Source organism: Protopterus annectens, chromosome 4.part0, assembly GCF_019279795.1.
Source record: "Protopterus annectens isolate FY-2018-M chromosome 4.part0, PAN1.0, whole genome shotgun sequence".
Lineage (NCBI taxonomy): Eukaryota > Metazoa > Chordata > Ceratodontiformes > Protopteridae > Protopterus > Protopterus annectens.
In genome coordinates, this window is record NC_056733.1 from 44,808,576 (window position 1) to 44,823,416 (window position 14,841).

At 41.6% G+C, this 14,841-nt stretch overlaps 1 protein-coding gene across 1 annotated transcript in view; it reads left to right on the forward strand.

Moving 5' to 3' along the window:
• GAA (alpha glucosidase) overlaps positions 1-14,841 on the forward strand; it is a 475,499-nt gene that overhangs the window by 336,097 nt on the left and 124,561 nt on the right. The window contains exons 7-8 of the mRNA XM_044069630.1: positions 191-309; positions 1,949-2,080. Coding sequence (XP_043925565.1) covers positions 191-309; positions 1,949-2,080 — 251 coding nt within the window. The remainder of the gene's footprint in view (positions 1-190; positions 310-1,948; positions 2,081-14,841) is intronic.

The window sequence follows — 14,841 nt, forward strand, 5'->3', positions numbered from 1 at the left end:
AAGGCAAGGAATTCCCATGCATATGACACAAAATGGATGGATTAGAAGATACAAAGAATGCTGCAGACTAGGTTAATTCATATTTTTTTGGAGTTTGACTGACCTGGGATAGGGTAGGGATATATGAGGACTAAGGAAGCAGAAGTATACTGTTGCTGTTCTCATGGATTTTCTTTTTTCTTTTCCCCAGGGTATCCTTTCATGCCTCCGTACTGGGGCCTAGGCTTCCACTTGTGCCGCTTTGGTTACTTCACTACCAACATAACTCGTAATGTGGTGAAGAGGATGGAAGAAGCAAAGATGCCACTGGTAGGCTGAAGTTACTCATACTTCTCTGCAGGGAGGGGCAGGTTTATTAATTAAGCAATTATTTTGTGATCAATCTACAAACATTGATGCTGTTTTTTCATCTATAAAGGTTTTTGGGATGTGGTCTTAGAGAATCAGTGTTTTTGCCCTTTCATTTTTCACATTATGCTTATATTTTACTGTCTGTCTCAAACTGTGCTTTTTACTCACTCATTACCATGCTGTAGTTTGACAAATGACAAAGCTGTGTTCTGTTTGGAAGACTAACATAATATAGTAATACATACTTAGAGGCACCCTCTTAAATTCCCTGTAGGCATAGGCTAGTCTCATATTTGTCCTGGAGTTTGTGATATCTTAACAGCAGTACTGAAGATGTGCACTGAACAATTACACGAGTAACAAGTTCTTACTGTAGGTCAGTGTGTGCTTTGGACCAGTTCGAAGGCTGGTTGTTAAGTCTGATGAGGGGTGTGTGCACGCTTTACTTGCAGTACTAGCACTGCATTATATTTCTCAAGTTAACAGGTTGAAGCATTATTACTTGTTTCCATTTTGTAAGAAGGATAGTACTTGTACTTCATTACATTCACATTTTTGCTAGCTCTTGAGTGCATTCATTTATGTCAGCACAATATATATTCTTCTACTCCTGCTTGTCATTTTTGAATTTATTTATTTATTTATACATTTGTTAACTGGATAAGTGCTCTGGTTGAAAGACCCTTTTCAGGCAGGACCTGGGCCAACAGGCTAAAGAAAATACACCACTGAGAAATCAAATGCAAAGTAAATTGCTGTAATAAACTGTGTGTATGCTGTAAATAAGACATTTAGGCATAATGTATACCATAGACCTAGAAATACAGTGAAAAGAAAAGTCAGTGCAGTGAAAATTGGTGCAATGAGTAAAATTAAGTAGAATACAGTGAAATACAGTAAAAACAATAGGTTAAAATACAAAGAGCAATTACATCGTGTCAGTGTAAGTGATGGTATTTGCATTGATTACAGTAGGAGAGATGAAATATACATAATAGGTAAACAGGAGAGCATGTGTAATTGTGTTAGCAGCAAACGATGGCGATTTTGTAATAGTAAGTGTAGGTGTCACGAAGGAAGTGTTAGTATAAAAGTGGCAGTGTGCCGGGATAAGGGAATTAGAGCAGGTCAGTGCACTCATTCAGTAATTTATGTAAGGTGGTAGAATGTGAGAATAAGAATGGAACCAAAAGTAATGAAGGGAAAAGCGTATGGGGAGGAGCAGTCTGAGCACAGAGAAGTCTGGGAGATAGCAGGAGAATTGGGTAAAACGACTATTAGGCATAAGTGTAAGTTACAAGATACCCCAAGAACGGTGACAGAACTTGAGTAATATATGAATGCTAGTGATACGGTTGTGTATAGAAATTGTAAACAACGCTATGTTGTAGAAGGTGGCCCATAATTATCAAAGGAATGAGATTGTGATTTTTTTTTAGAACTGTAAAGGATGTAGGACAGTGGTATTTCTATGGGAATGATTTTCTGAATCAAGTGTACTGTTCAAATGACTTCTTCAACTGATGGTCATGGAAAGCATACTGGTTGCTTATGATTCTTGAGAACTTTATTAATGCCTCCCTTTGCTTATTTTCAGGATGTGCAGTGGAATGATCTGGATTACATGGATGAGAGAAGGATTTTCACCTACAATAAGGAGAACTTCAGTGACTTTCCAGCTATGGCGGATGAGTTTCACAAGAAAGGCATGAGATATGTCATAATAGTGGTAGGTAACTGTATCGTTGGCAGAGATGGCTCATCATCTCTAAAACATAAATACAGGTCATAGCCTGTGTCTTTTGCTATGCTTTGAATTCACTCTCTGGATCTTTTTTAGCTTCATTCAATGATTCCTTTTTAGGCAGACGTAATGTTCCTCTTTTGCTCTGCTTTGAATTCACTCTCTCTGGATCTTTGTTAGCTTCATTCAATGATTCCTTTTTAGGCAGACGTAATGTTCCTCTTTTGCTCTGCTTTGAATTCAGTCTCTCTGGATCTTTGTTAGCTTCATTCAATGATTCCTTTTTAGGCAGATGTAATGTTCCTCTTTTGTTCTGCTTTGAATTCACTCTCTCTGGATCTTTGTTAGCTTCATTCAATGATTCCTTTTTAGGCAGACATAATGTTCCTCTTTTGCTCTGCTTTGAATTCACTCTCTCTGGATCTTTGTTAGCTTCATTCAATGATTCCTTTTTAGGCAGACGTAATGTTCCTCTTTTGCTCTGCTTTGAATTCAGTCTCTCTGGATCTTTGTTAGCTTCATTCAATGATTCCTTTTTAGGCAGACGTAATGTTCCTCTTTTGCTCTGCTTTGAATTCAGTCTCTGGATCTTTGTTAGCTTCATTCAATGATTCCTTTTTAGGCAGACGTAATGTTCCTCTTTTGCTCTGCTTTGAATTCACTCTCTCTGGATCTTTGTTAGCTTCATTCAATGATTCCTTTTTAGGCAGACGTAAGGTTCCTCTTTTGCTCTGCTTTGAATTCACTTTCTCTGGATCTTTGTTAGCTTCATTCAATGATTCCTTTTTAGGCAGACATAATGTTCCTCTTTTGCTCTGCTTTGAATTCACTCTCTCTGGATCTTTGTTAGCTTCATTCAATGATTCCTTTTTAGGCAGACGTAATGTTCCTCTTTTGCTCTGCTTTGAATTCACTCTCTCTGGATCTTTGTTAGCTTCATTCAATGATTCCTTTTTAGGCAGATGTAATGTTCCTCTTTTGTTCTGCTTTGAATTCACACTCTCTGGATCTTTGTTAGCTTCATTCAATGATTCCTTTTTAGGCAGACATAATGTTCCTCTTTTGCTCTGCTTTGAATTCACTCTCTCTGGATCTTTGTTAGCTTCATTCAATGATTCCTTTTTAGGCAGACGTAATGTTCCTCTTTTGCTCTGCTTTGAATTCAGTCTCTCTGGATCTTTGTTAGCTTCATTCAATGATTCCTTTTTAGGCAGACGTAATGTTCCTCTTTTGCTCTGCTTTGAATTCAGTCTCTCTGGATCTTTGTTAGCTTCATTCAATGATTCCTTTTTAGGCAGACATAATGTTCCTCTTTTGCTCTGCTTTGAATTCACTCTCTCTGGATCTTTGTTAGCTTCATTCAATGATTCCTTTTTAGGCAGACGTAATGTTCCTCTTTTGCTCTGCTTTGAATTCACTCTCTCTGGATCTTTGTTAGCTTCATTCAATGATTCCTTTTAGGCAGACGTAATGTTCCTCTTTTGCTCTGCTTTGAATTCACTCTCTCTGGATCTTTGTTAGCTTCATTCAATGATTCCTTTTTAGGCAGATGTAATGTTCCTCTTTTGTTCTGCTTTGAATTCACACTCTCTGGATCTTTGTTAGCTTCATTCAATGATTCCTTTTAGGCAGACATAATGTTCCTCTTTTGCTCTGCTTTGAATTCACTCTCTGGATCTTTGTTAGCTTCATTCAATGATTCCTTTTAGGCAGATGTAATGTTCCTCTTTTGTTCTGCTTTGAATTCACACTCTCTGGATCTTTGTTAGCTTCATTCAATGATTCCTTTTAGGCAGACATAATGTTCCTCTTTTGCTCTGCTTTGAATTCACTCTCTGGATCTTTGTTAGCTTCATTCAATGATTCCTTTTAGGCAGACGTAATGTTCCTCTTTTGCTCTGCTTTGAATTCAGTCTCTGGATCTTTGTTAGCTTCATTCAATGATTCCTTTTAGGCAGACGTAATGTTCCTCTTTTGCTCTGCTTTGAATTCAGTCTCTCTGGATCTTTGTTAGCTTCATTCAATGATTCCTTTTTAGGCAGGCGTAATGTTCCTCTTTTGCTCTGCTTTGAATTCACTCTCTGGATCTTTGTTAGCTTCATTCAATGATTCCTTTTAGGCAGACCGAAGGTTCCTCTTTTGCTCTGCTTTGAATTCACTTTCTCTGGATCTTTGTTAGCTTCATTCAATGATTCCTTTTTAGGCAGACATAATGTTCCTCTTTGCTCTGCTTTGAATTCACTCTCTGGATCTTTGTTAGCTTCATTCAATGATTCCTTTTTAGGCAGACGTAATGTTCCTCTTTTGCTCTGCTTTGAATTCACTCTCTCTGGATCTTTGTTAGCTTCATTCAATGATTCCTTTTTAGGCAGACGTAATGTTCCTCTTTTGCTCTGCTTTGAATTCACTCTCTCTGGATCTTTGTTGGCTTCATTCAATGATTCCTTTTTAGGCAGACATAATGTTCCTCTTTTGCTCTGCTTTGAATTCACTCTCTCTGGATCTTTTTGGCTTCATTCAATGATTCCTTTTTAGGCAGACGTAATGTTCCTCTTTTGCTCTGCTTTGAATTCACTCTCTCTGGATCTTTTTGGCTTCATTCAATGATTCCTTTTTAGGCAGACATAATGTTCCTCTTTTGCTCTGCTTTGAATTCACTCTCTCTGGATCTTTGTTGGCTTCATTCAATGATTCTTTTTTAGGTAGACGTAATGTTCCTTGTCTCCTGGCCCTACTTTGTTATCCTTCTCTAGTTGTCTAGTCACATTAAAGAGAAATCAGCATGTGTACCTGCTGTTTGACTCCATTTAATTCAGAGTTCAAAAAAATTTCTGTTATTGAAATTACTAGTGATATAATGTAATACATTCTATGCTCCCAGTTTTGAAATTACATAGACTCACAGATTCATAGATTTCAAAAAAGTTCATGGTAAGAAGCCATCAGAGAGTTTACATCTGGAAAAAGAGGGATCAAACTTGAGGGGATCCCATATATTTACTAAATAGTTTTAACTATATTTAAAAAAAAGTAAGCCAGCTATGTTAGCATAATGAGGTAGAGCCCTGACTATTAATCAGGTGACCTCAGTTTGACTCATGACTCAGACATCTGCTGGACCTGTCAGTGGAGGGAGATGTGAGAAGAGGCTGAGCACACTTCTGTCTCTGTACAGGGAGGGACAAAACACATGTTCAGGGCACACAAGGTGCCCCAGTTTCCATAGTGGAGATTGGAGAAATGTGCACAGTGTGCTTGCCCCAGGAAGCAGGGTCATCTGTGGGCTTTTGTCACTCAGAGCAGTGAGTGATAGTCCCACACTATTCCTGTTGTACACCATACAAGAAAAATGCTTACTGACCACGTTTTTGTCATTAGGAACATAAAATGAAAAACCCTGGTCCTTGTGCAAATGATGATATCTCTTTTAGATCACTCACCTCTCACCATTAGGGAAGTGGATAAGCCATAGGGCTATCATACTTGAGGGCACAGTCAGGCCATTTGTGTAGTCAAGGGCAAAGTTTACTGGTCAGAGAGGACCAGAACAAAAATATATGTATATATTTATGTAAAGAAAGTACAGCTATAATGCAGGTGGCAAACTTATTCTGCAAAGGTAATTCTATTTCTGTAAAATAATTGCTCCGGTTTGGTGAATGATTTCTTCAAATTTCATATTGGATTACTTTCTTCTAGGTTGTCTAGGTGCAGCCTAGACCAGTGGATGTGGAATATGAAATTTACAGTAGGCCTGTCACTCATGTCCCTTATGGACAGAAGTAGCTTATAAATGTCTGACCCTCAATGTCTTACTTGGATACAGGATATCATTATTCTTTCGGGAAAACTTGGCTAGGCTTAGAAAGGCCCCCCTGGGATGCTAGCCTAGTAAAAATCTATGACTCTGCTAATAGATAAATAGATCATGAAGTACACACAAAATGAAAGCTTGAATAGCATGGGCAGGACCATTTTATTACAAATCTTAAACCCTGTAACATCTTCAGTAATTGTAGCACATCTGCCTTAAAAGATTTGTTGTCATTTTTTCTAGATGCTTTTTTATGCCATGTGCCTTTCAACCATCAAGTCCCCCTTATAGTTTCATAGTTTCATAGTATAGTACTAGGCTATCTACCCTGGGGCATTTGTAAGCCTAGCCATAGTGATGTGGCTTTTGCCACCCCATGAAATGGTACAAAAATGTACAGAATAAATCTAGAATACTGTGCCTCTGTCTAGTAGTGACACAATGAAGGTCCCCTTATATAATAGAATTAGTTTACTGTGCCCCTGTCTAGCAGTGACACAGATGTGACCCCTGGGTAAACGTCACGATCTCCCATCCACTCATCAAGATTTCTCTTGAAGAGAGTCAGTGAGGGCTCTGCCTAATACGAACTGGGATCCTGTTCCAAAGCATGGGAAGCCTCTGGGTTATGAATCTATCCCTCCAGCATGTCCTATTCATACTTGTGCCGAGGTTTAAGTCTTTAGCTCTCGTGGTCCTGATGGATTTGGATTTTTTGAGGTGGAGCATGTCCATCAGATTCTGATTGGACATGGCCTTGTACGTCAGGCAGAGATCACCTCTGAGCAGGCGGTATGCTACTGAATAGAGCTGAAGTTTCTTTAGTCTGGCAGAATAAGACATATGTTGGAGACCCTTGATCCTTTTGGTGAGGTACTTTTGTGGTCTCTCCAGCTGTTGCAAATGCCGGGTGAGGTACATACCAAATGGGGCATTGTACTCAATCATGGGTCTGATGAGGGAGGAATATAGGGGTACAATGACATCCTTGGATCTGGATGTGAATCCCTTCATGATGAGGTGTGCAAGGTAGAATGTTTTTCTGACCAATTTGGCAACGTGGGTGTCAAATGAGAGGTCGCTGTCTACTTGGGTTCCTAGGTCTCTGATTACTTTTTCCGTACTCAGTGGGTTGCTGTCTATGTGATAATTTGTGGGTTCTTTGTTTTTTCCAAAAGGGATGACTATACATTTCTTGGCATTTAGTTTAAGGCCGTGACTACGGCACCAGTTGTCCATTTCAGTGAGGCCTTTTTGTAGGATGTGTGTGTCTGCTGGTGTATTGACTATGGCACCTAGTTTGCAGTCATCTGCGAACTTTGTCAGCCACAGCCCTCCCATGTTTGCTTTAATATCTGAGAAATAAATGCCGAACAAGAGGTGTCCCAGGACAGATCCCTGTGGGACACCACTTGTGACTGGCTTTGAGTCTGACATTGCTCCAGCGATTTTAACTTTATGGGTTCTGTCCTTTAGCCAGTTTGCAACCCATCTAGTGACATAAGGGTTTACTTTTAAGCTGTTTAGCTTATCTATGTTGCCTGAGTGGGGTATTGTGTCGAAGGCCTTAGCCAAGTCCAGGTATGCTGTATGGACTGCTTTGCCCTCATCAATGGCTTTAGTGACTGTTTCGAAAAAGTCAACCAGGTTTAAAAGGCAGGATCTGCCCTTTACAAAGCCGAAATGGATGGGATCAAGTGTCTGTAGGTCCCCTATGTCTCTGTTTATGAGTTCCATAATGATTCTTTCCATAGCTTTGCAGACCAGGCTAGTTAAGCTTATGGGGCGGTAGTTTCCAGGGTCTGTAGAGGCACCCCCCTTGTGGAGTGGGACCACTGTTGCTGTACGCCAGTGTTCAGGTACATATCCCGAAGTAAGGCTAAGGTTAAATAGCATTTTTATGTGTGGGTTTAGCTCCTCTTGGAGTTCACGTAACACGCACCCGGGATACCATCAGGTCCCATTGATGCTGTGTTTTTTGCTTTGTTTAGGCGGTTCTCACTTGGACATCTGAGATGACAGGAGATTACATTCAGCTGGGATAAGTATTTCTTCTTTTGGGGGTGAAGGAGGGAGAAATTTGCACTGAACCTGTCAGCCAGAATGTTAGCAATATCTGTGGGTTCAGTGTATTTTTTGTTGTTGTGAACCAACTCTGAGCATATCTGAGGGTTTCTGCCCAGGTTTCTAACATAGCTGAAGAAGGCTTTGTGGTTATCTTTAGTGTCCTTAGCGATTTTTCTCTCAAAGTTTGCCTTGGATGTTTTTATGAGAGAACGTAGTTTTCTGCTAATGTTGATCAGAGATGTCTTCCCTTCATGGGATTTCGCTCTGACGTGCAGTAGCTTCCTTCTTTTGTTATACAATTTGTTTATGGCTGAGGTCCACCAGACAGGACGCTTAAATTGGTGGAGAGGGACTTGGATTTGTTTGGGATTGCATGATCCATGCATTCTTGGAGATGTCCATAGAAAGCATTTGTGAAGGATTCGGCATTGTGGGATGTGGTATCCACTGGCACAGTGGGCTTAAAGGATACCATCTCAGTCTTAAGAAGAGTGAAGTCTGCTTTTGAGAAGTTTTTCACTGTGGTCTTTTGTGCTGGGGGTGGAGGTGGGATATGTATATCCAAGGTGATTAGTTTGTGGTCAGATCTCACTAGTGAGGGGTATACTTCCAGTGTGGAGCATTTTGTCCCCATGTTTGTGATGATCATGTCTAGTATATTATCTCCCCTAGTGGGAGAGGTGACTAGTTGTTCCAGTGCATTTGAATTTATGAATTCCAGGAACCTTTGGGCTAGGGTATTAGGGCTAGAATAATGTACCCAATCTATGTTTGGGTAGTTGAAGTCTCCCAATATGATGGTATTTTGTGATACATTCATATCCTCCAATGTCTTCAGGAAGGCTGAGTGGGGTTTTTGAGATTGGGAGGGTGGTCTGTAACATGCTACCAGTTGTATAGCAGTTTTGCCTATGGTTAGTTGCACCTGTATGGTCTCTGATGCTTCATGAGTTGCTACTAACCTGGAGGTGTGGGTGTCCTTTATGAATATGGACACTCCCCTCCCTTTGTGGTTCGGCCCGGGTTTTGGGGCGAAAAGCATGAAACGAGGTATAGCCTGGTAGCGCTGGGGTGCTCTCAGGAGCCTTGAACCAGGTTTCAGTTACTGCACAGGCGTGATGTTCTCCATGCTGAGGAGTGCATCAAGTGCCTGAATCTTGAGATTTAGACTTCTGGCATTGAGCAGCATTACCCTTAGTTTTTCCATTTTGTTTTCTAAGGAGGTGGGTTTGCCTTTTGAGCCTTGCCTAAAAAGGCACTATGGGGTGGCAAGAGCCTTAGCCAATATCCGGAAGCCCAGTGGTGACAGGTGTAAGCCATCCCTTAGAAGCAGCGTGGCTTGTCCAACATATCATCCCAGGCAGACAGACATTGGATCCCCTTAGAATGACACCAGTACTTGAGCCAATTGTTAAAGCTGATCATCTTGTCTTTGTATTGTGGTATCATTCTTGGTGAGGGCAAGATGCTGCTCGGGGTCAGGGTCATACCAGCCTGGGCTACATATTCGGAGACCTCCTCTATGTCTCTTTTCATGTAGTCCAGGGAGGTACGTCTCAGGTCATTCACACCAGCATGGACAATGACGGAGTCATATTTGTACTTGCTTTGGAGTGACCTGAGTGCGTGTGTTATGTGGCGGATCCTAGCTCCCGATAGACAGCTCACAGTCACCTTCTCCTTGTTCAGCCTGGTCAGTGGGACATCAGTGTGTCTGACTATGGAGTCACCTATTACTAGTGTATCAGGCAAGGTGTTTGGCCTTAAGGGCTGTGATTGGTCGACACACTGATTTATTGAAGTATGTGTTGCATGTGTTTTGTTTTGAGGTGGTGGATTTTTGGATGTCTGCTTTGGGAGCCTCTGTTGTTTTGGTAAGTTTTTATTAGAGCCTCCGAGTATGTCTTTGTGTTTTTATGTGTTTGGTTTGCAGTTGTGGTAGGTCTATGTGGGACTGGGATTGTTGTGTGTGTGGTTGCCATCTCCTCCTGTCTGGTCATGCCAACCCTGAGTTAAGAGAGTTCAGCCTCCAGTTTGGCTATATAGTTGCATCTCTCACATGTATTTGTGTTTGTTGGGAGGAGGAGAGGGTTGTCTGTGTACATGAGACAATTGTAGCATTGTCTCAAGATACCCAGATTGACCAGCTGAACTGGAGATGATGCCAGTAATCTACCACTCGACATGCTAGAACAGTATAAGGGAGTGGTATACCTTTAAGGGAAGTAGATATTCACAGGGGTGGTAAGAAGATGTAGTGCTTTACTTAGTACGAGAGTGCTTACTTAGTAGAGAAGTATTGAGAACAAGTGCTAGGCTTATAATACAGTGAGTAGTCTGGTTATACTAAGAGTAGAGCTTCCTTAAGGGAAAATTTGAAGAGCAGACTTGGCGGACCCAGAAAAAGTTTAACCTTGTTTAACTGGCTGCTTATGCGACAAGCAAAGCCATGCAAATGCGGATTTTAAACAGTGAACTACAAAAGAGCTAGAAATGGTCCAAAACAACCAATTACTACAGCTTCTTGTGCTGAGGTCACTTCCCCCAAGGACAGGTAGGCTGCTCAAGGCTCCCCACTCCCACTGGTGAGCAAAGAAACTTCCTTCTATCCAAGTAAGGTAATGGACAACACAGGAACTACACCACAGCCCAGAATACAGCAATGCCTGTAAACTGGTCTAAACTAGTCGAGGAAGGCGGGAAAACAAGGATTATTTTTTTGTTTTTCACCTATCCAGAAATTTACTCAGACTCCGGGTGAAAGCTGTCTGGAGAGGGCCATTGTTCAGATAGTCAGGAGGGTTCTTTGGTCATTTCCCACCTACACTCCAACTTCAGTTAGCAGCTGCAGAGGTGTGCACCAGTGCTTTCATGATCAAATATATCTGGCTTATTCCCCAGATTGGGGCCTAAAGGAAACCATTCTTTTTGATCCGGTTATGACTGAGGGCATCCCGTCCCCTCTGTTGAGAGTCTGGCTTATCACAAGATCAGCACCCTGAAGGGAGACACATCCTTCTAGCCTCGGCAGACAAGTTTTACCACTACTCAGTCTCCTGCATCATTCTATCATAGGTGGAAGAGGCATTTTCCCCTACCCTATCCTAACCCCTTCTGTTCATGGTGATATAGGCAGTGCATCACTGGGGGGGGTCCAGTACCCCCCCCCCCCATACACACACAGACACTGGCTTGGAAGCCTGTTTTCCTCCAGCCAGTGTCTTTTTATGCCGGCCTCTGGTGGTGCTAGAGCATAGCGAGGTGGGGAACCACCACTCCCTCCCAGTAAAATGGTAAGCTGATCCTTCAACTCACTCATAGCCCCACTTCCATCCCAACTGGATCTTGCAGCATCTTAGATGTTTCTTGAACTGGGGTAATTTGGGTCATGCTTAGAGCTTCATCCCTGTTTATGATAGAGATGGATGACTGTCTCATTTCTGAAACCGCAAAATGAAAATAGATACTATGTCAGAACTATCCCATTGCATCAGGTATTGCGTATAACAAACCATTCACTGAAGAATAGTGTGTTACACTGACTGGATTACATTGTGTTTCTGTACAGATGCAGACTATAATGTTGTGCACTGTACTTCTGCACAAACCAGAGCAAGAGTTAGCAGAAATATTTAATTCCATACAAAAGACTGCATCTCTTCACAGATCCAAAGTAGCAGTTAAGAAATGATATTTAATTCAATGACTTGTGGTCAGATAGTTGAAAATCTAAGGATAGATCTGTGTGTTGAGTATCTTATTGAGAATGAATTCAGAAAGGATCCTTGCAAGCATGACTTTTATCTCTTTGTTCACCAGTTTTAATGACAGACGAGCTACACTGATACAACTCCATACATTTTGTAAATGTGGTTTGTAATCAAAGACCCTAGGTGCACTTTGCATGTTAACCTTGCAGTATTCTCAAGGGAATTCCATCTCTTCTGTTAGGGTTCTCTTCCAAGGACATGTGTGTCATATTATCCCAAGACATTTCTATTTGAGTTTATCATAAGCTTACCTTGAAGGTAGGATGACATTCTGATATTTGTTCATAGGTTCATAGATAGAAATTAGGCTATAGAAAGCATTCAATCCATGATTACCAAAATAGTAAAAGGAATGGAGAGGCTAACAGCACAGATTTAAACAGCTAGGCAAATGCACAGAAAAAAATGCCAAGGGGGTCAGTAACCTATCCCTCCAGCATGTTTTGTTTATTGTGATGACAAGGTTTAGATCCCTGGAGTGTGTGGCTCTGAGGGATTGGGGTTTCTTTAAGTGTCGCATGCCCAACAGCTCTGGGTTTGACATGGCCTTGTATGTTAAGCAGAGATCGAGATCACCTCTGAGTAGACGATATGCGACAGAGTATAGCTGGAGTTTTTTAAGGCGGTCAGCGTAGGGCTTCTGCTTTAGGCCTGTGATTCTTTTAGTGAGGTATTTCTGTGGCTTTTCCAGTTGTTGCAGATGTCTTGAGAGGTACATACCAAATGGGGCGTTGTATTCTATAATGGGTTTAATGAGGGATGAGTACAGTGTGACAATGACCTCCTTTTTTCTGGATGAAAATCCCTTAGTGATGAGGTGTGCCACATAGAAGGATTTCCTGACTGTTGTGGCGATGTGGTTATTGAAGGTGAGACCACTGTCCACCTGTGTCCCTAAGTCTCTTATCACACTTTCAGTGTTTAGTGTACTGCCACCTATGTGGTAATTCATGGGTACATGTTTTTTCCCAGAGGGGATAACTATACATTTCTTGGCATTGAGCTTGAGCCCATGGCTCTGGCACCAAGCATCTGTTTCTGTAAGACCCTTTTGTAGAGTATCCACATCATTTGGGGATTCAATAATGGCTCCTAGTTTGCAGTCATCTGCAAACTTTGTTAGCCAGAGTCCCTTAGTGCTGGCCTGTACTTTAGAGAAGTAGATGCCAAACAAGAGAGGTCCCAGGACTGAACCCTGAGGTACTCCACTTGTCACTTGATTGGAGCTGGATTTAGAGTCGGCTACTTTTACAGTGTGGGTTCTGTCAGTAAGTCAGTAGGCAACCCATCGAGTGACGTAGGGATTAATGTCCAGCTTAGTAAGTCTATCTATGATTCCAGAGTGGGGAATGGTGTCAAAGGCCTTGGTGAGGTCCAGATAGGCTGTGTGGTCCGCCTTATCCTCGTCCACGGCTCTGGAGACTGATTCAAAGAAGTCAATCAGGTTCAGGAGACATGATCGGGCCTTCGCGAACCCAAACTGGGTGGGGTCCAGTGTTTGAAGGTTGCCAATGTCTTTGTTTATAAGTTCCATGATAATACGTTCCATGGCCTTGCAGATCAGGCTTGTCAGACTGATGGGGCGGTAGATCCTGGGATCCAAGTTGGATCCCCCCTTGTGGAGTGGGAGAACTGTAGCTGTGTGCCAGTCAGTGGGCACGAAGCCTGAGGTGAGGCTATGATTAAACATGACACTTAGGTGAGGTGCCAGTTCATTTTGTAGTTCATGTAGTACACAGCCCGGGATGTCATCTGGTCCCATGGATGCTGTATTCTTAGGTTGGAGAGTGCGTTTTTTTACCTGTGTTTCCATTATTACCAGAATTTGGCAGTCTTCCTGTATCGAGATGGGCCGTTTAGGGGGTGAGAGGGGGGTGAAGGAGGCACTGAATTAATCTGCCAGGATATTTGCAATATCCTTGGGATCAGTATATTTAATGCCATTCTGTTGTAGCTCAGAGCAGATATGAACATTGCCATTTAGATTCTTGACATAGTTATAGAATGCCTTGTGGTTGTCTTTGGAATCTTTGGCAATTTTATTTTCGTAACTAACTTTGGAGGATTTTATGAGGGATCTCAGCTTCTTAGTGAGGCTTGTAAGGAAGTATTTTGCATCCTGAGATTTTTCTCTTTTCTGCAACAGTTTCTTCCTTTTGTTGTAAAGTTTGTTTATGGCAGGGGACCACCAGATTGGCTTCCTTTTTTTGGAGGAGAGAATCTTGGTTCTATTTGGGATGGCACAATTCATGCATGAGTGGATTTGCTCGTACAGTGCTTTGTGTAGGATTCAGCAGTCATACTTTCAGTTTCCGTCTGCATGGGTGTCATGAAATTTGTCACTTCTGACTTGAGTAGCATGAGGTTGGCTTTGGAGAAGTTTTTTATGGAGGTTTCCTTACTAGGGGGGTGGGGGTGGGATGTGGATGTTAAAGGTGATTAACTTATGGTCAGACCTGACCAACGAGGTGGTGATCATAGGTGTGGAGCATCGATTTCCCATGTTGGTAATTACTATGTCTAGGATATTGGAGCCCCTGGTGGGACTATGGATTAGTTGATCCAGGGCATTGGAATTTATGAATTCCAAGAACCATTGGGCAAAGGTGTTGGTAAACGAGTAGTTTTCCCAGTTAATCACAGGGTATCTAGCATTTAAAGTCCTTCAGGTTACAGGCCATTCTTAAGTGGAGTGAGATGGTATTCTGGCTATTAGTAGTGCTGTGTGTATAGCATTATTGTTCGGTTTAGGTATGGAGTATGATGTTTTGTCAGTGGAACGTGGATGTCTCTTAATAGTGTAAGGTTGAATGACAGAATGAAGAGAGATACATTTTTCAGGGTTGCTTAGTGGTTTTAAGATTGTAGTTAACTGTGAGTACAATGGATTGCTATTTAGTTTGAGCCAGCTAAGTTTGTGAGAGAGGCAATTATGTGATGTGATTTATATTGCCGATTAGTTGGGAATTTGAGTACTTTATTGTAGCATTGTTCTAGTTTGGCTGATAGAAAGGAGTTCAGATTGGTTAGGATAGGAGAGGCATATAATAGAGTGGGGAGTAGAAAAAATTGGTTATGTTTTGTCAAACAGAGTC